This window comes from Rosa chinensis, chromosome 5 (assembly GCF_002994745.2).
Source record: "Rosa chinensis cultivar Old Blush chromosome 5, RchiOBHm-V2, whole genome shotgun sequence".
Lineage (NCBI taxonomy): Eukaryota > Viridiplantae > Streptophyta > Magnoliopsida > Rosales > Rosaceae > Rosa > Rosa chinensis.
In genome coordinates this window covers 72,613,873-72,640,681 of record NC_037092.1, presented here as the reverse complement: position 1 = coordinate 72,640,681, position 26,809 = coordinate 72,613,873, and the positions used below count along the sequence as shown (strand labels likewise).

The 26,809-nt window shown below is 37.9% G+C and overlaps 1 protein-coding gene across 1 annotated transcript; it reads left to right on the top strand.

Annotated features, from left to right (window-relative positions):
- The first annotated feature begins 23,959 nt into the window (after positions 1-23,959).
- LOC112164000 (uncharacterized mitochondrial protein AtMg00810-like) lies at positions 23,960-24,916 on the top strand. The gene has a single exon (XM_024300249.1). It carries the CDS (start codon positions 23,960-23,962, stop codon positions 24,914-24,916), a length of 957 nt encoding a protein of 318 aa, XP_024156017.1.
- Positions 24,917-26,809: the final 1,893 nt, after the last annotated feature.

The window sequence follows — 26,809 nt, the reverse complement described above, 5'->3', positions numbered from 1 at the left end:
TTATATGATGTATATTCTTGCCATCTGCCCTTTCATGTTACCCCAAGGGATTGGACAGATTTTGTTTCGACAAATATGTGAGTCTGCCACAACATTTTTTTATGAGAGAAGGGAAACCATAAGTAAGACAGAGCGATTGGTTGGAAAAAGTGCCAGTCAGGTGTTGTACGAGATGAAGTCAGAGTTGAATCCATGGCTAGATGAGTTTGAGTCAGGAGATGGAGGAAAACTAAACAATGTAGTGTTGCTTGAAGGGTGTGTGCTTGCACATAAGTTGCAGGCCCTGGAAACGGAGGAGAGCTGGACTAATGAAGATAAATGGGGAATGATAAGTCGAGTGTGGATAGAAATGTTGTGTTTTGCAGCAAGCCAATGTGGATGGACGGAGCACGGTCAACAACTTAGGCGTGGAGGAGAGCTTCTTACTCATGTCTCCCTTCTCATGGCAAATCTTGGTATCGGTGAACAGAGTAAGATATTGAGTGAGCAGGACATGGACCGGTTACAGGATTTAAAAAAACTTGTGTGAAAAGTTTTAGAAAAATGATGTAATCGAATGCTTCCTTGCTCTATCCACTCTCTTGCAGCCATTAGTTTTGTATGTTATTCCGAATTTGTCCTATTAAGGGTATGCCATATGTGTGTCTTTTCATTGCTCTCTTTTATATCGCTGAGAATATATCTATGTTGTCTCTTGTATTAGTTGCTGAGGAAATATGGTTGAGAAGGACATTATCTATTTGCTCTTTTCATTAGTTGCTGCCAAGCTCTCTTTCTGCCATGAATGTAAAATTGCATTGCAGAATCGTTTCTCTCTCTCTCTCGCCCTCGAGTTTTCATCATCATTCTTGTTTCTTGCACATAAAGTTGTACATGTTACTGCATGGCTTTCGTAAAATGGATCTTACATAATGTATATATATTTACTCTGCCTGATACAAATTAATAACTCTTTCGAGTTTCTTCAACATTCAGCAAAAATGTAACTAAAAGTTTTGAGATTTAATTGTTTAAATTGGGTAGTTGAAACACCAAACTAAGATGTTTATGAAGGGAAGTCCTTGTTATTTTATTTTGTGTTTGGTTTTCCCTTCTTTTTATCTTTTCCCAATCTTGGAAGAAAAAAAAATGTATGTATGAACTGTACGTGTACAGACTACAGACCAAAAAAAAAAAAATAACTGTATGTGTAACCTCCTTTATATATTCCTTTTTTGGGATAATTTCACATGAAAATGTTCACCTGGTCAGTTATTGACCAAGAAAATAATGTTCAATCACCCTTGGATGTAAATCCAATGGCAGAGAGAATTATTTTTAAGTTGAAGTGTTTTGTTTTCCACCCTTGGATGTAAATCTAAGGGTTATTGAGCATAAATTCTTTAGTCAACAACTGACCAGGTGAACACCACTGTAATTTCACAACTTGGTCCTAAAATTTTAACAGTCCAACCTTCTATTTTAAAGTGTGTTAACAATTTCATTCCAGCCTCCATCACCTTGACAAAAACTTGACTACTAATTGATGATATCATACATGAATCAACAGATATGCTGCTACAAACACAATGTGTGTGGTTTCGGCAAGATCTGTTGGCAATCTTATTTACTATCAATCAACTGATAGATTAACGATCAAAGTGTGGAAAATAAATAAAATCGTTGAATATCACTAGATACATATTTACAAAATCAACAACATTCACAAACCGAGTAAATTTAAGTTACTGTGGTGTAAAAAGATGAAAACTCTCTTGCTCTCTCTGCGAAAGCTCCAACCCCTTTCAAACCCTAGCCGCCTTGGTTTGGAGATCTATCAATGGCATCAAGCGCCATCTCCAAGCAGACCATCCCCATCCCTCTCTACCTTTCGCTGCCTTCTCGCAACAAGCCAAGGTCGATGTTGTACGTCCGACGCGTTTTCAACCAAAGTCTCCGCTATTCTCGAATTACTCCTCAACTGTCTCGCATAAACTTGAGGAGGAGAAGGGTTTCACCGTTGCCGACCTCTCGTGCTGGATATCAACAAAGATTTTGAGTTGGTTGCAATGGCAGGAAGGTAGTCCTAGGAGTACCGGCGTCGAGATCTATGGGATCCAGGTCGATATGGTTTTTGACTGGAAGAAGATTTTGGGCAGCCTCATCAGTGGATAACGGAGGCGATCGGAATGAATGTCAAGGATGTTATGGGTGCTTTGATTTCTGGTTCTGCTTGGACTTGGAGGTCAGCAGTGTAATACCCCGGAAATTTTTGAGGGTCTTTCTGAATTTATTTTGTAGTTCATGGTACAATTTCGTGGTTCGAGGGTGGAACAGAAATTATTTCGAACAATTATTCGCTCGGAATGCTTCGTCTCAAGAGTTGACTTTTTATACGTTAGGATTCTGTGAAAACTTCCTTCACGGAAATTATAAAGCTCGTCGATACAAGTTCGTGGACATACAGAACGAGAAAATCGGAGTTCGTCTGAAGAAGTTATGGCAATCGGAAAATGTTTCCATTTTGGTTAAATAGGAAAAAAAATCCGGAAATTTCAGAAAATACCAAAGTTTCCATTTTTGGAAACTTTTTCTCTCTCCCTAGCTTTTCTAAGCAGTCGATTTCGTGCAGCTGTTTCTCCTCCGTCTGCCCACCGTTGGCCACGCCACAAGTTGCTTTAGCTTCGCCTCATCCTCCTCTAGACGTCTGTGGCAGCATCAAAGCAAGAAACCGGTGGGGGAAGGCGCAAGAAGGCTGGGAAGCCCAGCGGCGGCGCTGCATCTGGGGTTTGACGGAACTCTCAACTTCGGTCACCATAGGCGGTGATTCTTGAGGGCTTTTGGAGCCTAGAGGATGTAGATGCTTTTTCCCAAAGTGGCTTGTAACGATTCAAAGTGTGGAGGTCGAATTTTGAAGATTAGAATTCTAGGGTTCATCGAATTTCAAAGCTTTCGAGGTAAATTCCAGCCATATGGCTTCGATTCAGACTTTGTGCTATTTATGGATGTTGATGTACATGTTGAGAGGAAGAGTTTAGCATAGGTCGGCAGCTTTTTTCGGCGGTTTCCAGCTACCTCAGGAACAATTTCTATTTCTAATTTTGATATACTCGTCGATATGAGCATTTCGATATATGGTTTGTAATTTTTGGAGATCGTATGAACATGTTAGGGTATTAGTGTTTTCCGTTCTTTCAGTTTTTGATCCGTGAGGATCCTACTGTTGGGTCGTTCTATCGTTTAGACGGTTTGATCCTAGAAGTGTTTCGGAGGCCTTAGGTGGTCTCCAATGGGGTTTCATCTCAATTGACGTATCCTACGGTTTATAGTTCACGTGTTTCGAACTTTAAAATGATTGTGTGTTTTGTGTTGTATTGAGTATGACCTTGATGTGATTAGGTGATTGACGGAATTGCGTGAGTGGAGTTTGGATGATTTTGTGCTTGTCTTGGTTTTTGTGTGAAGACGCAGCAGGATTTGGAGGTGAGTAAATCTCACATTGTTTTGGGTGATAAATTAGTTGAGTCATAGTAGTAGAATAAATTGTTAACTATAAAATCATATCTGTCTCAAAATAAATATTTATTTTAAATTATATAAACTAGATCGCCAATGGTTCATGGGTAGGTAAAAACAAGAATTTGTTACAAATGATTTTCAATTGGAGTAGATTGTGAACTATCATTGGAATTGTTTGGTGATGTGAAAAACATTGTTTTGCGTGATTTTATCTCTATTGGGTTGAGAGGTGATTTTGAAGAAAATAAATGAATTTGAAAAGGGAAATGACGGTGTTGTTAGATTTATGTTTTGAAAGGAATATGTACGATTTGTGAAAATGTTGAGGTGTGTAAACAATATTTTGAAAAGGTTTTTGATATTGTTTTGAGAGTGGTGAATTTATATATCATGTAATGATAGCCAAGGTGGTGACCAATGTGGTGATAATCTATACTATAGCCAAGGTGGTGATCAATGTGGTGATAATCTATACAGTAGTACCAAGGTGGTGATAATTGATGTGGTGATTGTTATGAAAAGGTTATGGATTATTGTTGAGTGATTGATGTTTGAGATTGTTAATGTGGTGTTTGGTGTTATTAGTAGATTGAATGGTATTGATTTTTAGTTTATTTCTATTATTGACTTGCTAGTTTTCTTTCGTAATCTCCTGAACTACATTATATGTAGGGATTACTGTTTTCTGAATTGATTGATTTTAATGTAATCTCTTGAACTAAACGATATGCAGGGATTACTATGACTTCTATTGATTGTTTTTAATGTAATCTCCTGAACTAAACGATATGCAGGGATTACTATGATTTGTTTGATGTGCTTTTGATGTGATCTCCTGAATTATATATATATAGAGTTAGTGTTGTGGTGTAAAAAGTTATTTATAAATAAATTTAATAAAATTAACTGAAAGTAACAAACCCATGAAATCGGGTAATTTTTTTTTTTTTGAATAAAGTGTACGAAATTTTATCGAAGAAAATTAAGTAGTATCAGCAGAGTCATACTGCCGTACATCATGTATAATAAATACTAAGAGGCTAGGCTGATGAAACTAGACTCAGACTGGAATGACTCAAAAGCAGTAGCAGCAAGTCTATGTGCTACCGTATTACATGTACGAGGATCATGACTAAGTTTGACTCCTGGAATACTCATCATAAGAACCACTATATCATCCAACAGAGCCCCATTTTCATCAAGATCGTGTTTGCAGTACTGCTAATCAGCTGAACTGCTTCCAAGCAGTCGCTCTCAGTAGTGACATTTTACAGGTTCAAAGACTTAGCCAATTCCAAACCCTTCCTGCTGGCAAGAAGCTCCGAATGCTTTGGTGATGCAACATGCTGCACCGTATGAGCAAAGGCTACTTTGAAAAGTGATTACACGCATTTATATACGTGTAATTACATCTAAAACACTAGAATTAAGCTAATCCTCAAACTAATTGTTATGTAATTAATCTATTTTTATTTATTTCGTAGAAAATAAGCGGAGTTACGGAAATCGTGAGAAAATGAGGCGAAATTGGAGCTAATGGGAATTATCGACAAAAGGACGAAAAAGTCAACATTTGTCAACCATGATCAACTTGAGCGAGGAGATAGAAGTCTATCACCCTAAAATAATTTGGACAGAGGTGCCTCAAGATCGGAGCAAAAGAGAGAGAAAATAAAATATATAGAATAATAGTGAGAGGGATTAATTAAACAATGTTCAATTAATTAAACAAATGTTTAATTAATTAGACAATTGTTTAATTATAGAAGGAGGCACGTGGGCTGAGCAAACAGAATGAAGAGAATCAGCTCCACCAATGAGCATGTGACACGCAGCAACACAAGGTTAATTAACTAATTAACCAATTGGTTAATTAAGGTTGCAGCCAACACAGCACGTGATCAAATTCTCCTACATTATTCAATCAATCTGATTTTGACACGTGGCAGTCCATAAGTCTAAAAACCCTATTCTTCTCTCTTCCTTCGTGATAGCCGAGAGCATATATATACATACACAATTCCGCCGCACGGGGAGATCCATCAGACCCATCCTCCACCAGATTTATTTTTCTTCAATTTTCCTTCTCATCTTTTCTTCCCACTTCACCAAGATTCACACTTCACCTCACCTCATCAAATTTCTTCCTCACCAAGATTTTCTTTCCTCCTCACCAAGATTTCCTCACCTCACCAAGATTTTCTTTCCTCCTCACCAAGATTTCCTCACCTCACCAAGATTTTCTTTCCTCCTCACCAAGAAATTCTCCTCACCAAGATCTACCTCACTAAGATTCAATCTTCTCATCAATTCCACAAATTTCAAAGGGGGAGCCCAAGCATCGAGAAATTCATCACCATTAAATTTGGGTAAAAGTGGGGAGCCATAAATCAAGGCTAGCCATAATTGCTTTATAGCAATTTGTGGCTTGTTCTTGTTACTCCTACTTCTCTTCACTTTGTTCCTCTTTAAATTTTGTATATTGATATTTGTTTAATGATGGGTAGTGAGTAGATTTGTTGTTGGGGGCTAGGGTTGTGTGCCCTAGTCCAAATCTTGTGTAAAAGATGCTTATTTTAATGTAATGATGCAATTTTCATATGATGGATGCTTATATCTATTTTTGTTGGGTTAAAATGCATGTCTAGGAGCCTAGTCAACTCTAGGGTGTGTATTTTGAGCATGTCTAGGATGGACTTAGAGGCTTGACCCCCTCTAATTCCTAAGCTAGAAACCTTCAATTTCGTATTCGAGGGGTTATAAGCATGGTGATTTACACCCGTTGCGTGAATGCGCGGGCGGGTCGCTTAGTAGTCTAATTCTTCGATCTTTAGGCCTCTTGATGTGAATTAGAGACCCTTGAACCGGCTCTAATTCATGCCAAGTGAGTTCCTACGACCCTTGAACCGGAGTAGGAATACCATGAAAGGGAATTTCGGTCCTTGAGCCTTGAACCGCCTTGGATACGACTACCGCCAAAGTAGGAAATTGCATCTACATTAGATTAGTTTCCGACACATGAGATTTGGGTGAAGGAACCTCCCTAGCACCCGACATTCCCATTATATTGTTCACACTTTTCTAGTTTAATTTCCTTGCATTTTTATTAACCGCTTTACATTTTATTACTTTTTATTAAGTTCAAATCCACTCTCAAACATTAAATCGATCGACTCATTTGTGTATACCCATCTTGAGGCTACAAGTTAGTGGCTTTGAATAGGCTTGGTGTGAGCTAAGCCGAGCATTGCCAAGGCTTGGTGCCTTGATTGTTTATAGTCTTATTTTACTTTTTATTTTTCTTGTGTGCTTTTAGTATCCTACCGCCAATTATCTTGGTTAGGTCCAACACCTAATCCCCGAGGTACGATAAACTAAGGTCCAATTACTTCCCTTACTTGACAACGATTCGTACGCTTGCGAAGAGTTTATGAACCAAGTCAAAAAGCCCATGAGAGTCACAGAGCACACCCCATGTTCCACCTCTAGTCATCTGAGGCACATAAATACCATCCACATTTAGCTTGCAATGGTCATCACATTCCGGCTGCCAACGTTGCCTTACACCCTGGACCCCATTGGTTGTTTGCTAAAAGTTTATTACGTTACGTGTTTGGTTTGGGGATTGCCCTTGGAAGCAAGGGGCGGTGGGGGCTTTAAGCTCGTGTTTGTTTCCCTGGTAAATAAATGATGGAAAAACATGGTAAGAAAGAGTTAAGGGTATGTAGACATATCCATTAAATTAATACAAAATTAATGGCTGCTATTAATATGCAATATTTTTTTGTCACCATTCATTAAAATTCAAAAGGAAATATAAAAGGGTAAAATTTGTATTGCAAGATAATGATTTGGCAAGATATATTATGTGAAATTAAAAATAAAAATTTGTATTTACTTACATAGTATGACACTTAAAATTGAAACCACAAATCTTAGGCCTCATCATTACCCATTAGTAAAAGACAAAACTGAAAACACAAATCGGATTAAAAAAAATAAAATAACAACAACAATAATAACAACTCTAGTTGGATATACAATCACACGGAGCTGGCTTGCCTACAATATTGTATGAAACCATCAAAGTACCTAAAAATAATTTAATAGAGTTATGAACAACATGAAAAAAAAAAAAAAAGTTAAGGAGTAGTTTCCTTCATTTTTTTTTTTTGGATAAATCACACCTTATTCTTCTTTTAATTTTTATCAGTGTTGTTACAATGCACATGTGCATAAGAAAAAGAAGAGGCGTGATTTGTAAAAAAAGAAGTAAAAGATTCACGTCACCTAATTTTTTTCACTAAAATAATATAAACGATTAAATTGATTAAAACAAGCGAAGAGTAGGTCAAGAGAATCGATGTGAAGATTAATTGGACCGATCAAATTAAAGTCGACTATGACGCAAAACGCTTAGAAGATTAATCCCAAAATAACTTGTCCCAAATACAAGATGACTTGGATTGCCACATCTCCACGAAACCTCTAAATACAGCAAGAAATACGAGATGGGTTAGGTTGAGCCAAATGAGAACACAGCAATTAATTAGTAACAAAGGCTATTAATCTATTATTACACTTGTTTAATCAATCATGGTATTGGTCTTTGTTGTATTGTATTTTACTTTTTAACATTGACTAACAGCTAGCATGTGAGCCTGTTGTTGTTGTTTTTGTTTTTTTTTTTTTAAGAAAAAAAAACTTTAAATAGAAATACCTATGGAGTAATCAGAGTTTACAACGTCAAATAACAAGGCCTGGATCAGAACACTGTTGTTCCAAGAAGTGACCTCGGTACAATTGTGTCCTAAGTCTGCTATAGCATTAATTAGCAACAAAATTTGATTCCCTAAACACATGCTTAAAAGAAACTGTGGTGAAAGAAGCAGAAAGGTTCCTAATATCTTCGACTATTTTGAGCCATCTCCAAGGGGAATCAAAAACTTCTTTGACAGCTTCGATTACTAAATATGTGAGCCTGTTGGTGCGTTATGAACAATAAGTCAATAATGACCGAGTCGTTGCATGAAATCAAGATATTGTGTGCCTAGTCTAAATAGGTTTAGGATTAATTAGTCTGGTTGTAATAGGGTTATCATATTTCAACTTGTACTCGAAAATATTGTACTTGTAATCCTCTATATATAGAGGCTCTTATTATCAATGAAAGTATCTCAATTTTCTCCCGAATTCTCTTTCTCTAAAACACGTTATCAACACGAGCCCTAACCCTATAATTCAAAAGCCAAAAACCCAAAACCTTATATCCTCCATGCGTTGCATTTGCTCCTACACTTAACCAAACTTGTCTCGGCCTCTCCTGCACCACTGCCGGAGCCGTGAACTACCTCAGTAGCCTTGAAGCACTGCCAGTAAGCAACTCTTGCCGACCGGGATCACAAGTCCACAGCAACCTGCACTAGGATCGAAAGCACCGTTGCAATCCTAAGCAAACAACCTTCAAGAAATTTTTCAAGAATGAACTCCGGAGAACTACAATGTCTCACGGATTGTGCGACTATGCACACTATTCTCCTCCATAGGCAATTATTTTTGGAGATGTTGCCTACACATTCCTCTGTGACAACTGTGGCAAGCCTATCAAATTTGATCTAAGGCGGTGAAATGATTTAATTTTTTTTGCTCAACGACACCATAATCTTTGTCACACAAGCTCTCTACGCTTCTAGAGCCAGAAGAACCCTCTTGAGTTTTAGAGATATTTCGAGCCAACAGATATCATGCGGAAACCCATTGTGAAAATGGGAATGAATTCCTTTGCATTTCCTCTAGTGATTGCGGACATAAGTGCATCTTAGAGAAACTTATGTGTCTCTCTAGTGGACTCTACGTTACCACTATTCGAGCTATTAAATCTAACAATGTCATAAGAGATAAATTATGAAATTTTGACACATATGGGCTTTGGTACGACAGGTTATGTTTGACACATGTAGGATTTGGTATGACAAGTTATGTCACCCTGGTCGTGATATGAAGATTATATTTATAAGATTTCACACGGACATCCTTTCTTTAGAGCTACATGAAGTAAGAATCAAAAGTTGATTCATGGAGACCCTCGAACCACCGTTGCGTCGACGTCCTCCTTCGGCCATCACCCATCTTTGATGCCAAAAGTGGCGCCATAGTCTCCCACTATGCTTCTAACGCCAATAGTGGCTGCATGGCCCAACCGAAATCCTCATCGATTGCCTCTAAGGCCCATCGTTCGCTTGTTCCTTAGAGAAATTAGGACCGAGAATGTTTTACACAAAGGATGCGAAAGAACTCATCCCGTTTTTACACAAAATGTAAGTCGATATTTATGGACCTATTCAACCACCTTGAGGACTATGTAGATACTTTAAGGTGTTGGTTGGCGCGTTGACATGCTGGTTACATATCGTACTTGTGTCCACACATAATGCTGCTTATGCTAAACTCGCAGGAAATATTATTCATCTACGGGCTCACTGCCCGGATCATTTTATTAAGTCAATACGTCTAGATACTGTCAAAGAGATTACATCGAAAAATTTCGATGATTATTGCTTGTCTATTAGGATTGATGTTGAACATCTGGTTCCCTAGGTTCACATTTAATATGGTCTCGCGGAAGTCACTATTAAAAGATTACTAAAGGTCGCTCGAACGTTGGTAATGCTAACCAACCTTTTAATTTCTGCATGGGGCTATGTAATTTTGCACCCAACTGTACTTATTTATCTATGACCCACAACCTCTCAACCATTTTCTACATCACAGTTGGTGACTGGGTACGAGCCTAATTTCTCGTACTTAGGCATATTTTGGTGCATGGTTTATGTGCCAATTACGCCGCCGCAACGTACCAAAATGGGTCCTCAATGACGATGGGTATTTATGTTGGATATGAGTCTCCATCCATCATCCATCATCCATTATATAGAACTATTGACAGGTGATCTCTTTGCAGCTAGATTTGTAGATTGTCACTTTAATAAGACAGTATTCCTGTCATTAGGGGAAGATAAGAATGTCAACATTCAGAAATTGTCATGATCTATCCCCACTTTGTCTTATCTTGATCCTACAACCACACAGTTCGACATTGAAGTGTGGAGAATCATCAATCTTCAGAACGAATACAAATCAAAATGACTAATTGATAGTGGTTGTATCATTTTTTTTGTTTTTGTTTTTGGAATATGGTATTAGTGGTTGTATCATATGTACTATATGTGAAACATATCTGCTCTATAAAATATAGGATTTCCTCTTTTGTTGTTGGTTAAAACATGTGTGTAGTTACGAGAAGCAAATAGGATTGCCCATTCGCTTGCTTATGCTTTAAGTAATAATGATAGCCAAAATTGATTTGTACTAGCTCTAGATCGAGTTTATAAGGATGTTATTTGAAACGATCGTAAATGTTAATGTAATAAATGAACTATCATTATCAAAAATATTAAAACTAAAGAACATGTGTGTAGTACATGAAAATAAACTAAGTCTCTCCGAATCAAGTACATACAAAATTGCGCTTGCCAGGCGGCCAAAAAATAAAATAATCTCTATAAACATAAATTCAAAAAAAAAAAATGTAATAAAAATTTTTTAAAAAATTGAAACTTGTGTTGAAAATTCTGATCATGGTGAAAAATAAGCCCTAAGCTAAAGAACAGAGGAAGAAGACGATGTACTTTTCTGATTTTTCTCTAGGTAGCTTTTTTACAATAGGTAACCAACATACAGTAAAAGATAAACCTCCCTATTTGTACTGACTTTATTATTATCACTTTGATCTTTGACTAACTGTACTGATTTTGACTATACTCTTAACATCCCCCCTCAAACTAGTACTTGGTTGCAGCAAAGACATAAACTGTGCAGTGTGAAATCCTTCAGCAAAAACGCAGTAAATTGATCAAGCACTTGTCTCAACCAAGAGGAATGAGTGGAAGTGATTGCCATAAATTCGTAGACTCACAAGCTTGCCTACAAGTTCTTGGTGTCCGCAAAACTTCAATTCTCTTGAGGAGAGCTTGCTACAAATGAGGGCGAGTAGGAATTGAGAATGAATTTACCGATGCAACTTGCAGAGAAGTGACAACTTATGACTGAGAAGAATTGTTATTTGACAAGGCAAGACAGAGACTTGGTTGAGTGGAGATGGAAGCAAACAAAGCTTTAGTTGTTGTAGGAGTTGTTGGTTGAAAAGCATAAGGATTTCCAATGTAACCATCTTGACTGCAAAGATCTTGAGTTTGGATGTTGTTATGTTGATCAGAAGCTAGCTCCGGTGATCCAAAACTACTAAAAAGACTTGGCTTGTTAAAATAATTTAAGGGTCCAGAGCCAGATAACCGTACCTCATGAGTTGGTGCATATTCAGTGCAAGTAGCAACAATTGCTGCATTTGCATTTTGACTGTTGATTCTGTATTTGCAGGTTTTTACAGTATGACCAGTTCTCTTGCTAATTTGGCATTCAATAGTTGACCTGGTAGCTTCACCTTGTTGTGGATTCCTTTGAAAGCATTTATATGCATAGTGACCAGGTTTCTCACAGATTTGACAGATGATAGGGCCCCTATAATTCTGATTTGAGCGTAAACTTGATTTTGAGTAATTGACTGAGTTGTTGTTGCCTCCATTTCTTGAGTTGTTGTTGTTTGGAAACTGAGGGTAGTTGTTCTGAACTGCACCATCTGAGTAGCACACATTGTTCCCATTATTGATATTGAAATTTCCATTGTATGATCCTGTCTTTTGCTGAATACCATTATGTTGTAACACATACCCTTGAGAATAGTTGCCATTGGTATTTGACTTGATCATTCCATTATTGCCATAGGTCTGACTGAAAGAGCCATTATTGCCATAGTTCTGACTGAAAGAGCCACTATTACCATTTGTGTATGGAACGTTGGGATACTGCGGATATGCACCATTGTCATTATTGTATTGAGCAACAAAGCCACTTGCAGAAGACACACCGTTAACACCTTGTTGTTGAGTTATTACAGACTAAGGTACACTATATGCAAAGTTAACAAATCCAAAAGTAGAGGGAGCACTATGCATGATGTATGGTGCTTGGCTCATGGTAGAATAGCTATTTATCATTGGAGTATTATGATAAACACTTTGATATTCAGTAGGGCTATTACCACTCAACATTGTAGTACCTTGAAAATTGGCTTGAAAATTAGTACCACTTGTTGAAGATGGAACAGGAGCACTCAAGAACTCAGATGATGGTGTCTGAATAGGAGTTATAAAACCAATAGATGCAGATGGTTGAGCATAATTCATATGAGTCATAGGTAGAACACTAGAACCATAGTAAGCACTAATATGAGTAGCTCCAGATGATAAACCATAAGGTGTAGTATTGACAAGTGCATTTCCATTAGAAACTCCATTTTGTGCCACCATAGCTGTAAGAGAGGATAATGATAGTGCTTTGTGCTTAAGATCAATTTCATATTCAGCAGATAACAATAAAGATCTAACCTCTTCTAAATTAGTATTGTTCTTCCCTCTGATTATCTGTCTAGTGTGACCATTTCATCATTCAACCATGTGCAGTAGGGGACGAATCATCTTTTAGGATAATGCATTTGCATACCTCAACTCGATAAATTTTCCTATATAAAAGTCTATATATTATTATATTTATCTACAATTCTTTTACTTCTTATCTCTATTTTTTTTAATCAATCCATTAATGATTGTCATTAATAAAACTCAAGCCAGAACGACCATTACACAAGGGATCTCTAAGATGGCTAAAAACATATATCCCTCACTAAAAGAGCCCTAATATATATATATATATATATATATATATATATATATATATATATATATGAGAACCTTTACATCTTGATCAGACATCCTAACTCCAAGCACTACTAGAAAAAGTACCCATCACACACAGATGAAAATCAGTGTGAAATCATAGTAATTCACACGGATCATAGTATTTCACACGGAAATCCGTGTGAATACGTCAATACACATGGTACATCGACGGATTATATATCCGTACGTATTACTGGATTTGCTAATGCTACTACACACGGAATTGTTTGTCCGTGTGAATGCATTTGGTGGGTCCCACTCCCTATCCCACCCTCTAATTAGTAATTTCCGGAATAAATGTAATTCATCATTTTATAATAATTCATATATTCAGATATTTATTTTTAGTTCTTCCATTAATTTTTAATTTTTAATAATTCATTTATTTTTGGTGGTTAATATCTTTGAATCAGAGACATCAAACAGACAAACACCATGAGCGCCGGTCCGATCAAACACCTAATCCCGACCTGCTTCACCTCCATCTTTGAACTCGACCTCTCCTTTTTCCCGCCGTGGGATCACGCGCTGCTCTCACCCTCCGCCTCCTCCACCGACTTTGCCTGCATGGTGAATCAGCAGATCTGTGTATGAACAATTCAATGTCAAGATCCCACTAGATCGAGTTATGAGTCTTGTTTGCAACTAATGAATTCCTGCACGAACATCACAATATGTTTGCAAATCAAGTGCACAGGGATACAAATTGCTGTGTTGAACCGGTTCATGCCTGTACCTGTAGATCTACAATCGATGAAGAACAAATTGTGTTGATTCAAAGTCATCTTCTTCATATTTTTTCTTATCTTAAACCTCTCTCGTGTTTCTCAGTCATAGATCTCTCTCCTTCTTCAGATCAACCTGTACTTGAAAGCTTCTGTAAAGCTGTGATTGAGGATTAATATCAGTAAGTCAAAGAGATAGCAAGAAAATCACAGGAAATAGCAAACTGATTAATTAATTGAAAACCATGCATTACCTGTAGAGGAATTAAGATTTTAGAGTAGGTTTGTTGGCGGCAGGACTTTGTGGTTATTAACTTAATAACCTATCTGCACCCCTTTGTGAGAAAGAGAGAAATAAGAAGTGAAGAGAGAGAAATTCAAAGTGAGATTTGAGAGAGAGAGAGACGTGTTTATGCCCTTTTTTTTTTATAGCATAAATACCAATTATTGGAGGGATAATGAGTTAATGACCATTTACACAATTTTTGGGTTAATTAACCCCACTTACCCAAACACTCAAAGAGATTGCCCACTTATACAATATTTTATATATTTTTTGCCCACTTACCAAATTAAGTATTTTTTTATTACTTTTTATTTATTTTTAGGACAATTTTGCCCTCACATTCTTTGTCACTTAGAGAGAGAAGTCATCGAAGAGCTCGCCGGACTCCGGTGACAGGTGGCCGGCCTCGGACTCCTGTGACCGGAATGTGGCAACCGGTGACCGAAATCCGATAACCGGTGACCGGAATCAGGCAACCGGTAACCGGATTCCCGCGTTCGATTTTATTGCCCCCCCAATAATCATATTATTGACCCCCAGTAATCATATTATTGACCCCTAATAATCGTGTTATTGCCCCCCAATAATCGTATTATTGCCCCTACAATTTCAAAGTAATTGAAAATAATACTGAAATTTGCAGAAAGCAATTGAAAAATATTCACACAGAGGTGTGTGTGAAGCTCACTTTTTGCTGGAAATAAGAGCATCTTTAGCAATGCTAGCTATTTTTGAGTCAAATTTTAGCTAAAGTATCTAAAAAGTCATTTTAGCTAGCCACTTTAGAATTGCGACTGCATCACTGCTCTCTATTTTAGCTAGTTTTGAATTTATATTATTTTTTAAATGAATATTAAATAGTTTAAATATATTTATAAATTACATAAAATGACTTAAAAGGAATGTTTTAAATTATAGAGAGTCTCATCCCGCTCTCTATATTTAGGAGCGAGATAGATAAAAGTTATAATAGAGAGCCACTTAGGAGTCTTGTGCAGCTGCTAAAATAGATAAAAAACTAAATACGCTCTCCAAAATAGCTAAGGAGCCACAAGAGAGAGTCTGCTAAAGATGCTCTAATGTGCTAAATATAAATACACTTATTAAATTTTATTGTTAATTAGTTTTTGCTTTATTTTAAAATAATATTCAAATAGATTTTTATATTTAAACTCTAATTCACACGGATTTCCGTGTGAATTTCTGACACATATGCATAATTCTTTAAAACATAAATAAATTTTCACACGAAAGTCTGTGTACAGTGTCATTCATATGAAAATTTGTGTGAATTTTCACACGGAAATCCGTGTGAATTTTCATGACCCCACTTTTAGGATATACTTCACATGAATATCTGTGTGAATGTAATTTTCACACGAATATCTGTGTGTATCGCAGTGTTTTTCACACAAAATCCTATTTGTGTGAATATCTGTATGAATGTCATCTGTGTGCATTGGTGGGTTTTTCTAGTAGTGAAGTACAACCAACTGATCTCTAATACTCTTGAATTTCAACAAGTACCTTTCTATAGAATCAGAACCTTTCTGAATACTTTGCATAGCAGACTTCAATTGCGTAATATGTGACTCAAAGATAGTAGCATACCTCCCCTTAAGTGTGTGCCATACCTCCAAAGATGTTTCACAACTGATGACTAAAGTTAAAGCTTCTATAGAAAGTATGATTGTAATTATGGAGATGACTAAACTATCTTGTTCCAGCCATTTTTCAAAAGCTTTAGATGAATTGGTGGTGAGTGAACCATCTTCAGCAATAAGAAATTGAGGTGGACACGGAAAGGAACCATCCACAAACTTCAACAAGCCATGACCACAAAGGTAATATTGCATTAGGAACAACCATGTAGGATAGTTTGTTTCATCGAGACGAACAGAAACTGTGTTAGCTAGGTTGAAAACACCATTGATTGTGAGCAAAATGAAGATTTTCTTGACATTGACTGGTAACAGAAGAATAGCTATGCTGAAAATTTGATGTAAGCTTGTAATTGTAGAGCGAACTGAAAATTGATTCTTGATTTTGATGAAGACGATCTCGATCTTGGTAATTGAACAACAACAATGAAAAAGTCAAAGTAATCTTGGTATTTTGACTGGTAATTGTACAGAAATGATGAAGAAGATGCAATTTCTAGGGTTTTTGATCTAGAAATTTGGGAATTTCTGATGGTAATCAAACAAAAAAGGAAAATTGTAGCTGAAAGAAGCGAGATGAGCACTGGTTAGACCGCCATGAGCTTTGTACCATGTTGAAAATTCTGATCATGGTGAAAAATAAGCCCTAAGCTAAAGAACAGAGGAAGAAGATGATGTACTTTTCTGATTTTTCTCTAGGTAGCTTTTTTACAATAGGTAACCAACATAAAGTAAAAGATAAACCTCCCTATTTATACTGACTTTATTATTATCACTTTGATCTTTGACGAACTGTACTGACTTTGACTATACTCTTAACAACTTGAACCTTCATTTGGATCAATTAATTATACATCAAGAAAGGGTTTAATTTACCCCAGTGGAGCTTTAGTGGGGTGTATTGTATATGGAATTAGTGGAACTTCTAAAGAAATCTATGGAATTTAAAAGTCTGGGTGTATTCAATATAGACTTTTAGAAGTCCATGAAAGTCTTGAGGTATTCAATTAGGATTTTTAAAGACTTCATGAATTCCACCAAAATCTAGAGGTATTCAATTAGGACTATTAAAAGTACAAAGATATTCAAAATATCATTCATACTTATGGAATTAGAAAATCATGGATAATCATGGAATTTGTAGTGTTAACTATACATATCAAACTCTAATAATTTTCCTGCCTCCAGACCAAAGATTTGAAAAAGTCTATCAAAGTTCTCTCTTCAAAAAAAAAAAAATTTATCAAGGTTCTTATCTCTGCGCACGAAGAGGTTGGTCCTTCATCGTCTCTCTTTCTTGATTTTTTTTTGTCTTTTCTCTAATCTTTTATGCTATCAACGTTTTTTGATATCCAACATGTTCATTGTAGTTGTTGAATGTGATTTTTTTATTGCTTTTAATTGTGATACTTCGAACTCTAATAGCAATAAAAATGATTTATGAAACCCTAAAACCCAAATATTGTGGTCTACCCCTAAAATCTTGAACAGTGTTGCTATGACATACTAAATTCTATCTTATTAATTATTCTCATCGATTTGAATTTATATTATGGTTCAAAGAAAGGTTGAACAATTGAATTTCAATTGATTGATTATAGATCAAGACATTGACCAATATTGTTATGATATATGTTAATCGGCGAAATTAATCATAAACATCAAATGATCTATATTGTATCTTTATGTTGTTGGGAGATTAGGAATGAGAAGAAACTAGCTAGACAAATTAACAATCATTCATTTGAATCAATTTCTATTAGAAAATACTTGAACATTGAAGAGGTAACGAGTTATTATCTTGTTTTGTGTTTGGGCTGCATTGGTTTTGTTTTTTGTTTTTATATTTTGTACATGCTAGGAAATTTGTAAAAGTCATTCATAATAAAGTATATAGATTTTCATGAATCAATAAAAGTCTGTTGCTAAAATCAATGGTTTTAGAAAATTAATAACAATCAATCAACTTTTTAAAGAGTCTGTGGACTTTTAAAAAAATCTGTTATTTAAAGTGCATGCACGCTGCCTCCCTACAAGCCAGATTACTAATTCGTGAATTGGTCTTTGTTCTACTGCGTTGAATAATGGTTAAGGCAAGCACGGAACTGACAAATTCGTAGCAACAACTATAGACTAATAGCATATAAGTGCAATAAGTTTTTGATATTAGTTGTTGCTTTCATATGTGGAAATAATGCTGTAGCCACCTAGATTTATGTGATCCTTGTTGTGAAGATCACCATTCCTTTTTTCCAATTGGACCCTCTCATTGTTCAGTAAACACAAATCGAATTTCAAGCAGCCACACATAAAGATGAGGAATATGTTGCAAATTAATTATTCCAGAAAATTTGGACAAACTATGGAACGAATGGGATGCCCGGATAATGGTTCTAAGCAGCCTTTGCTTACAAATTATCCTCATACACTTTGGAAGCCGAAGAAAATTCAGTACCAGAAACTCGATGAGAATTATCACATGGATAGCCTACTTATCAGCGGATTGGGTTGCTATTGTCGCACTTGGAGTGATCTCCAACTTCCAAAGAGATTGTAACCAAGAAAATTCCTCTCATCCAAACAGCCAGATGATCATGGCTTTTTGGACCCCATTTCTTCTTGTGCACCTTGGCGGCCCAGACAGCATCACTGCTTATTCACTTGAAGACAATGAGCTCTGGTTAAGGCACCTCTTGGGCTTACTAGTCCAAGTTGCGGTTTCTTTATACATATTTTTAAGATCATGGACAGCTAGCACGTACCAGCTCTCACTTCTAGCATGGAATTATCAAGTATAGAGAGAGGACTTGGGTCCTGCAGTCTACAACCAGTGATAGATATAGAAACTTGTTGGTACCTAATCCTGATCATGGTAATGCTCATCTTGGTTCCCGCAATGATGCCGAGGAAACAGATGTAGAGGATCTAAGAAACAGGTTAAGTTTTTGGAGAATGAGTTCCGAAGATTTGGCTGCGGGGACAAAACCTAGTACTTTAGAAGCCACATTAATTCATCAAGCCTATGTGATGTTCAAAAAGGTGTTCGTGCGCCTTTACGCAGATCTCACCATTGACTTTTGTGATAGTGAAAACAGTTATCCTTTGATTGTGGGCAGTTCATCAGAAGATTACTTCGAAGTAGTAGAGATTGAGCTTGGTTTTATGTATGATTTTCTGTACACAAAGGCAACCATGATATACTCTTTCAAAGGTATCATTTTCTGCTCCATCTGCATGCTTTGTTACATTTCAACATTTCTTATCTTTGGCCTCGTAATTGATAAGAAGCTTTATTTCACCATTGACATAGCTCTCACTTACTTGTTGTCTGTTAGAGCTATTACTCTTGATTCTTGAACTATATGCCATTGCCGTACTACTTTCCACAGACTGGAAACTATACTGGTTAAGCAGGCAAAAGAATATGCTTGCCTATTGCATCTTCAAAGGAATCAGTTGCTTTAGGTCAATTTTAAGTCATCGCAAGAGGTGGTCTGAATCCATGCATGGCACAATTTAGTCTCATTGACTTTTGTGTAAAAGAGAAACCCCTCAAGCGGCATGGATTTCTAAGGCTCTTTGGTATCTTCGATACGTATGAAAAGTATCGACATGCGTCTTTTGAAAAAGTCCCTGTCATAATGAAAGAGCTTATCTTTCAGAAACTTCAAGATGCTAGAAATCATGTTAATGAAGAAACAGGTCCTGAATCAAAATATGATCAAATTAGGGATGTATTGACTTGGAAGGGGAACCATGCGTTACAAGGCTGAATCTTTATTCTGAATTCTATTGGACCATGGATGAACATGTACCGTTGGAGAAGACCATTCATAATTGGCACATTGCAACAGACTTATGCTTCTACAATGATCTAGAAGAATATAAAAAACACCCTGATCACGGGTACACATCTCACATGAGCAAGTTATTGTCGGATTATATGGTGTATATTCTGGTCTTGCACCCCTTCTTGTTGCCGAAGGGGAGTGGACATATTAGGTTTCAGTACACCTGTGTACAGGGCCACAGGCCACATAATTTTTTAGACAGAGAACTCAAATCATAAGTAAAGGAGAAGCTGGCCATCAGGTGTTGTCTGCAATATGGAGAGAGTTGGATTCAGATGATGGCGGGACAAATTCGAATATGGGAAGCAAGATGATAAATGAAAGAAAATAAGTCAATGATCTTGCTGTGATCTGGTACAGAGTAATTGGAGAGATTGATGGATCAAGATTCTGTTCCAAGTCTAGGAGTGATTGTAGGATCGAGTTGTATGCAATTATAGCTTACCTAGGATAGCTTATTGATGCTTGTATATAATAGCAGTCCTTTGTACAATTGTATTATTAAATCAAATACATATCCATTTCTTTATGGTATCAGAGCACCATTTCTGGTGTCTCTAGAGTCTCATCACCTTCCGCCACAAACACATCAAAACACCACCAAAATAGCATTATGGTACATACCAAAGATGAGTCGCCATCCAAAAACATGGTGGAAACAAGCCTCCCTGGCCCACTTGTCTTCCATCACTTCGACACACCAGGGCTCATCTTGGTTAACACACCACTTGATGGACACAACTGTGGACAATGGAGCCGCGCAATGCGCCTCAGCCTCAGTGCCAAGAACAAGCTTGGACTAATTGATGGAACTATCAAGGCCCCTTCATCCACTAATGCCAAATACCCCATGTGGAAGCGCTACAACGACATGGTATTGACTTGGATCCTACATTCCACCAACCCTGACATCGCTAGCAGCGTCATATTCACTGACACAGCAAGTGCGGTTTGGAGTGACCTCAAGGACAGATTTTCCCAAGGAGATGACTCAAGAATATATCAGATTCGACAAGAAATTGCTGAGTGTCGCGAAGGTCAGCAATTGGTCTCCGCATACTACACCAAACTGAAGGCCCTTTGGGATGAGTTAGCCTTCTATCTGGAACCTATTGCATGTGAATGTGAAGGTATGAATAAGCTTGCCAATTGAGAAGAAAAGGAGAGGGTTATGCAATTCTTGATGGGGTTAAACGACTCCTACTCCACTGTTCGTGGTTCAATCTTGATGATGAATCCCCTTCCTGGCACATGCAAGGCCCATGGCTTGATTCTCCAACACGAGAGGCAGATGGAGGCAGCAAGCCGTCATGAAAACTTACCAACTTCTCATGCGATGCAAGCTTCATGATCCCCAGCCACACCGAGTCCTTCCGTTCACCGCAAACCTTTCAAGTGCACATATTGCGAATAGGAGGGCCATTTGGTGGAACGTTGCTACTATATTATTGGGTTTCCAGTGGGTCACAAATGGCATGGAAAAAATGTGAAGCCCAAGAACAAGATGCCAGTTGCTTAGAATGTTGAATTGAAAAAGGTACCCACCAATGAAGGTCCAACCTTCCCACTGAGGAATACAATCAAATCATGGCCATGCTACGCAATAAGAACGGTAATGAACAAGCACTTGCAAATGCGACAGGTATATTCACACCTAACTGCAATATCATAGAACATGATCCGCATTCAACATTATATTAGATTGTGGATAGTGGAGCAACATATCACATATCATATTTATCACCCACTCACAATAAAATTAAAGCATCCCATGATTTTGTTGGTTTACCTAATGGAGGGCAAGTTGCAATTGAGAGTATTGGGTCTGTTAAATTGTCACAAGAATTATCTCTTGATGGAGTCCTACATGTGCCTAAGTTTCGTGTAAACTTGATATCTGTGAGTAAATTAACCCGAGCCTTGAGATGTATAGTAATATTTTATCCGGATTTCTGTGTTATGCAGGACGTGGATACGAAGAGGACGATTGGCCTGGGCAAGCATTTTAATGGGCTCTACGACCTCACACCATAACAAAACCCTCACCTAGCAAATCATGTCACCCGCACCTCAGAACTTTAGCACCAACGTCTTGGGCACTCATCCTCAACACCCATCCAATCTCTCTCTCAGATTATTCCAGAAATTATGTTTGATCCTAAGCATGTTTGTGATATTTGTCCTCTAGCAAAGCAAACTCGTTTATCTTTTTCTTCTAGTTCAATAAAAACAGTAGCACCTTTTGATTTAATTCATTGTGATATTGGGGTCCACATAAAACTCACACACACTCTGGGGCTCGTTATTGCCTAACTATTGCCGATGATTTCACTCGTTTCACATGGGTTTACCTTATGAGTTTTAAATCCAACACTCAAACCTTGCTAAAATTCTTTTTCTCCTGGGTCAAAACACAATTTAATCGTGATATTAAAATAGAACGTGCAGACAATGGGGTTGAATTCACATCGATGCGTGCCTTTTTTGATGATCATCATACTATTTTTCAACACACTTGTGCCTACACTCCCCAGCAAAACAGGGTAGTGGAACGCAAACATCGCCATCTTTTGAATGTTAGTCGGGCCTCTCATTTCCAAGCTAATTTACCATTAAAATTTTGGGGAGAGAGTATTCAAACCGCCTGTTATCTCATCAACCGGCTTCCTATACCCTTACTTTCTCATAAATCTCCTTATGAACTCTTGCATGGCACCTCACCTAATTATACTCATCTCCGGGTTTTCGGGTGTTTGTGTTATGCCACCAACCTTACCCCTGCTCACAAATTTGACACCCCCACGCGTCGATGTCTTTTCCTTGGGTATCCTCCGTACCAAAAAGGTTATCGTCTCTATGATCTTGAAAGCAAGAAATTCTTTTCTTCCTGACACGTTGTCTTTCACGAACATATTTTCCCTCTTACTACGTTGCCCCTTGAAGATCAAGAGGACTACCCTGTCTTCCCAACTCCTTCTTTCGACAATCCAGCCCACTCCTCCCAACCCACCCTGCTAGCTCAATCAAGCCACCAACTCTTCTCTCCCAGCCTAATCACCTCGGCCCAATTAGGCCACAAATTTTTTTCTCCCATCTCTTGACCCCAACTCCTCTTCTCCATTCCCATCGCCATCCACCAATCCACCATCTCCACCATCACCCGTCCATGCCTCCTTTCATCCATCACAGGCACCAGCCTTGTCCTCACCACCACAGTCCCTATTGTCGCTGCCATCACCTGCGCGACACTCATCCCGCCACCCTCATCTCCACAGCCCTCTTCTGAGCCTCTACCTCCACCGTAATCACCACCACCAGTAGCACCTGCACCACCACCACCACCTCGCCGGTCCACCAGTGCCACCAACCTACCACCCTACATGCTGCCCTCCTTGGCTCTGATAGTGCCTCTTCCTCCACGTCCGGCACCCGATATCCTCTGCAAAGGTATGTCTCATACTCTGGTTTGTCTCCTGCTTATTGATCCTTTGTGCACAACATCTCTCACTTGATCGAACCAGCAAACTATAAGCAGGCCAGTCATGATCCACAATGGGTTGAGGCGATGAATCTGAGATTTAGGCCCTTGAAGACAACCACACCTAGTCCATGGTTCCTCTACCTTCTGGTCACCACCTAATAAGATGCAAATGGGTCTTCAAGATCAAGTATCATGTTCATGGCACTGTCGAATGTTACAAAGCTCAACTCATTGCCAAGGGGTTCACTCAATGAGAGGGTGTTGATTACAAAGACACCTTTGCCCCGGTTGCGAAATTAATCACAGTTCGTTGCTTATTAGCCATTACTGCTGTTCGAAATTGGCCATTGCACCAAATGCATGTGCAAAATGCTTTTCTCCATGTGAACTACTTGAGGAAGTCTATATGTTGCCCCCTCCTGGTTATCGTCGACAGGGGGAGAACGTGGTTTGTTGACTTCACAAATCTCTATATGGACTAAAACAGGCTTCTCGCAGTTGGTTCCAAAGGTTCTCTTCTGCCATTCAAGGAATTGGCTTTCAACAGTCCCACGCCGATTACTCTCTATTTACCTAGGTTCGTGAGGATTTCATTACTTTGGTATGGATGACATTTTCATAACAGGGAATAATGAGAAGGCAATTGGTGACCTCAAGAAGTTCCTCAGCAGTTGTTTTAAGATTAAAGATCTTGGACCACTCAAATACTTTCTTGGCATAGAAGTTGCACGTTCCAAAGCTGGAATTACAATTTGTCAACAAAAGTATACGTTTGATATATTGGAGGGAGCCGTCTTACTTGGAGTAAAACCTACAAAAGTACCTATGGAGCCTGATTTGGTGTTAACTACAAAAGGGAATGATGCTCTCAAGGATCCTTCTCGTTACCACCGATTAATTGGGAAATTGACCTGTCTCACAATCACCCGGCCAGACATTGCATATGTTGTGAATACACTCAGCCAATTCATGCAGGAACCCAAGCTACACCACCTTAAGACAACACACCGTCTTCTCCAATACCTCAAGGCAGTCGCAGGACAAGGCTTGCTATTTCCTTCTCATAGTCCATTTCATTTGATCAGATATTGTGACGCTGATTGGGCAAGGTGCCTGATTACACGCCGATCAGTGACGAGATATTGTGTATTTCTTGGCAAGTCACTTGTATCATGGAAGAGTAGTAAGAAGCAAGTTACGATATCTAGATCATCTGCCGAAGCTGAATATTGGTCTATGGCTGCAGCTGCTTGTGAACTTACTTGGTTGAAATACTTGTTGAGAGATTTACGTGTACAACACCCTAAGCCAGCAAGACTATTTTGTGACAATCAAGCTGCCTTACACATTGCAGCAAACCCAGTTTATCATGAACGAACAAAGCACATTGAGTTAGATTGTCACACCGTTCGTGAAAGAATTCAAAGAGGGGAAGTCAAAACTGCTTATGTGCAAACTGGAAATCAAATAACTGACTTGTTTACAAAGCCACTAAGAGCACCTGCTTTCCACACGCACCTTGGCAAGTTGGGTGTTAATGATATCCACACTCCAACTTGAGGGGGAGTGATAAAGGAAAGAAAATAAGTCAATATCTTGCTGTGATTTGGTACAGACTAATTGGAGAGATTGATGGATCAAGATTCTGTTCCAAGTCTAGGAGTGATTGTAGGATCGAGTTGTATGCAATTATAGCTTACCTAGAATAGCTTACTGATGCTTGTATATAATAGCAGTCCTTTGTACAATTGTATTATTAAATCAAATACATAACCATTTCTTTACAAGACAGTATTGATCCAAGGCTGTCAGCTTGCAGAAAAATTGCGGTCACAAGGATGGGACTATGAACAAAAATGGTTTATAATAGGTGAAGTGTGGATAGAGATGTTGTGTTACTCAGCAAGCCAATGTGGATGGAAGGAGCATGTTCAACAACTTGGGCGTGGCAGAGAGTTTCTTACTCTTGTCAGCCTTCTTATGGCAAATCTTGGATTCAGTGAACAATTTCAGCAATTCATACAAGAGTGATTAACACTTAATATTGGGAAATCTCTGTCAAGAACACGTTTATGTACTACATTACTGATAAACTTTGTGCTTGGTATATGGATTTTGGTGAGAAGTTGATTTTAAGTTATTATCCTATATGATTTTTGTGTTTTGTTGAGTAATTTCTAGTATATTTCTTATGACAATGCCATCTACATATATATAATTCCATATTTTTGTCACTTCCTGTATTCGGTAAAGGTCCAAGGAGCGTCCTGTATGCATGCACTTACATTCCTAGATAGATGTTACCTAGAAGTCTATTGACACTGCCCGGGGTGCCATTAGAGTTAAGAGAAAGTGTCAAATTCAAAAACTAATGAATTTTCAGTTTCCTGCATTGCAAGTAAAACAAAAATGAAGACAGACTCATTTTCAAAATTACTTTAATGATATTATTTGGCGCAACTCATTTGAAGGCGGTCTCCTCGAACTAATTGAGATGGTGCTTGATTTAATGTTTGATAATACGAAGGCAACCATAGCATGTTCTTGCACAGGTGGTATTTTCCGATCCATCAACTTGTTTTGCTACATTTCCACTGATAAGAGGTTCTATTCGACCGTTGACATAGGTCTAACTTAGATGTTATGTGGTGGAGCGGTTGATCATGAGTTATATGCCATCGTTAGACTAGTCTGTACAAACTGGACATTGTGATGGCTAAGCAAGCAAACATACCCGCTAGCTTGCAAAATGTATGATGCAATCTCTAAATTCCGGTTAAGTTTAATTCATGAAAAGAGATGGTCTGAATCCATGGGCCAATTCAATCTCATGGTGTTTTTCTTACCTTGGAAACCCTCAAAGTGTGACAGAAGTTCTAGGTTATTCCTTGCTAAGTATGATATGTGTTTTAAGTACGTATGAGCATAATTCCTTTGAGGTTGTACCTATTAAAATGAAACAGCTTATATTTGACATATGATTCCAGATGCCAGGAACTTTGTTAGTTTCACAAACAAAGCATTGTACGCAGATGATATTATTAGGCAAGTCTTGGCTTGGAGAGGTAATCATGCATTCGAAAAGAGTCATTGTACCGCGACGAACATCTCAAAAGTTGAATTGGACTTGAAAAAATCTTTTAAGAAGTGCATTCTTGCGTGGCACATTGCAACAGATTTATGCTTCAGTGATAATCTTGACAAAAATCAAATGGAATTTAATCGTGATATAAGAAAGTTTTTGGACAAAATGTTCTAAGAGACCAGAACTAACTGAACAAAATGCAGGAGATGACGAGTACAGAAGATGAAAAAGGTCAATACGTACTAACCGGAGCCCGGGGGCCTCTTTTTTTTGTAAAGGCTTGGATAGGTAAAAAAGAGATCCTTCCTATCCTCTTATATTAAGAAAAGGAAAACATGAGTACAAATGAAGGGGATCAAAACCAAAAC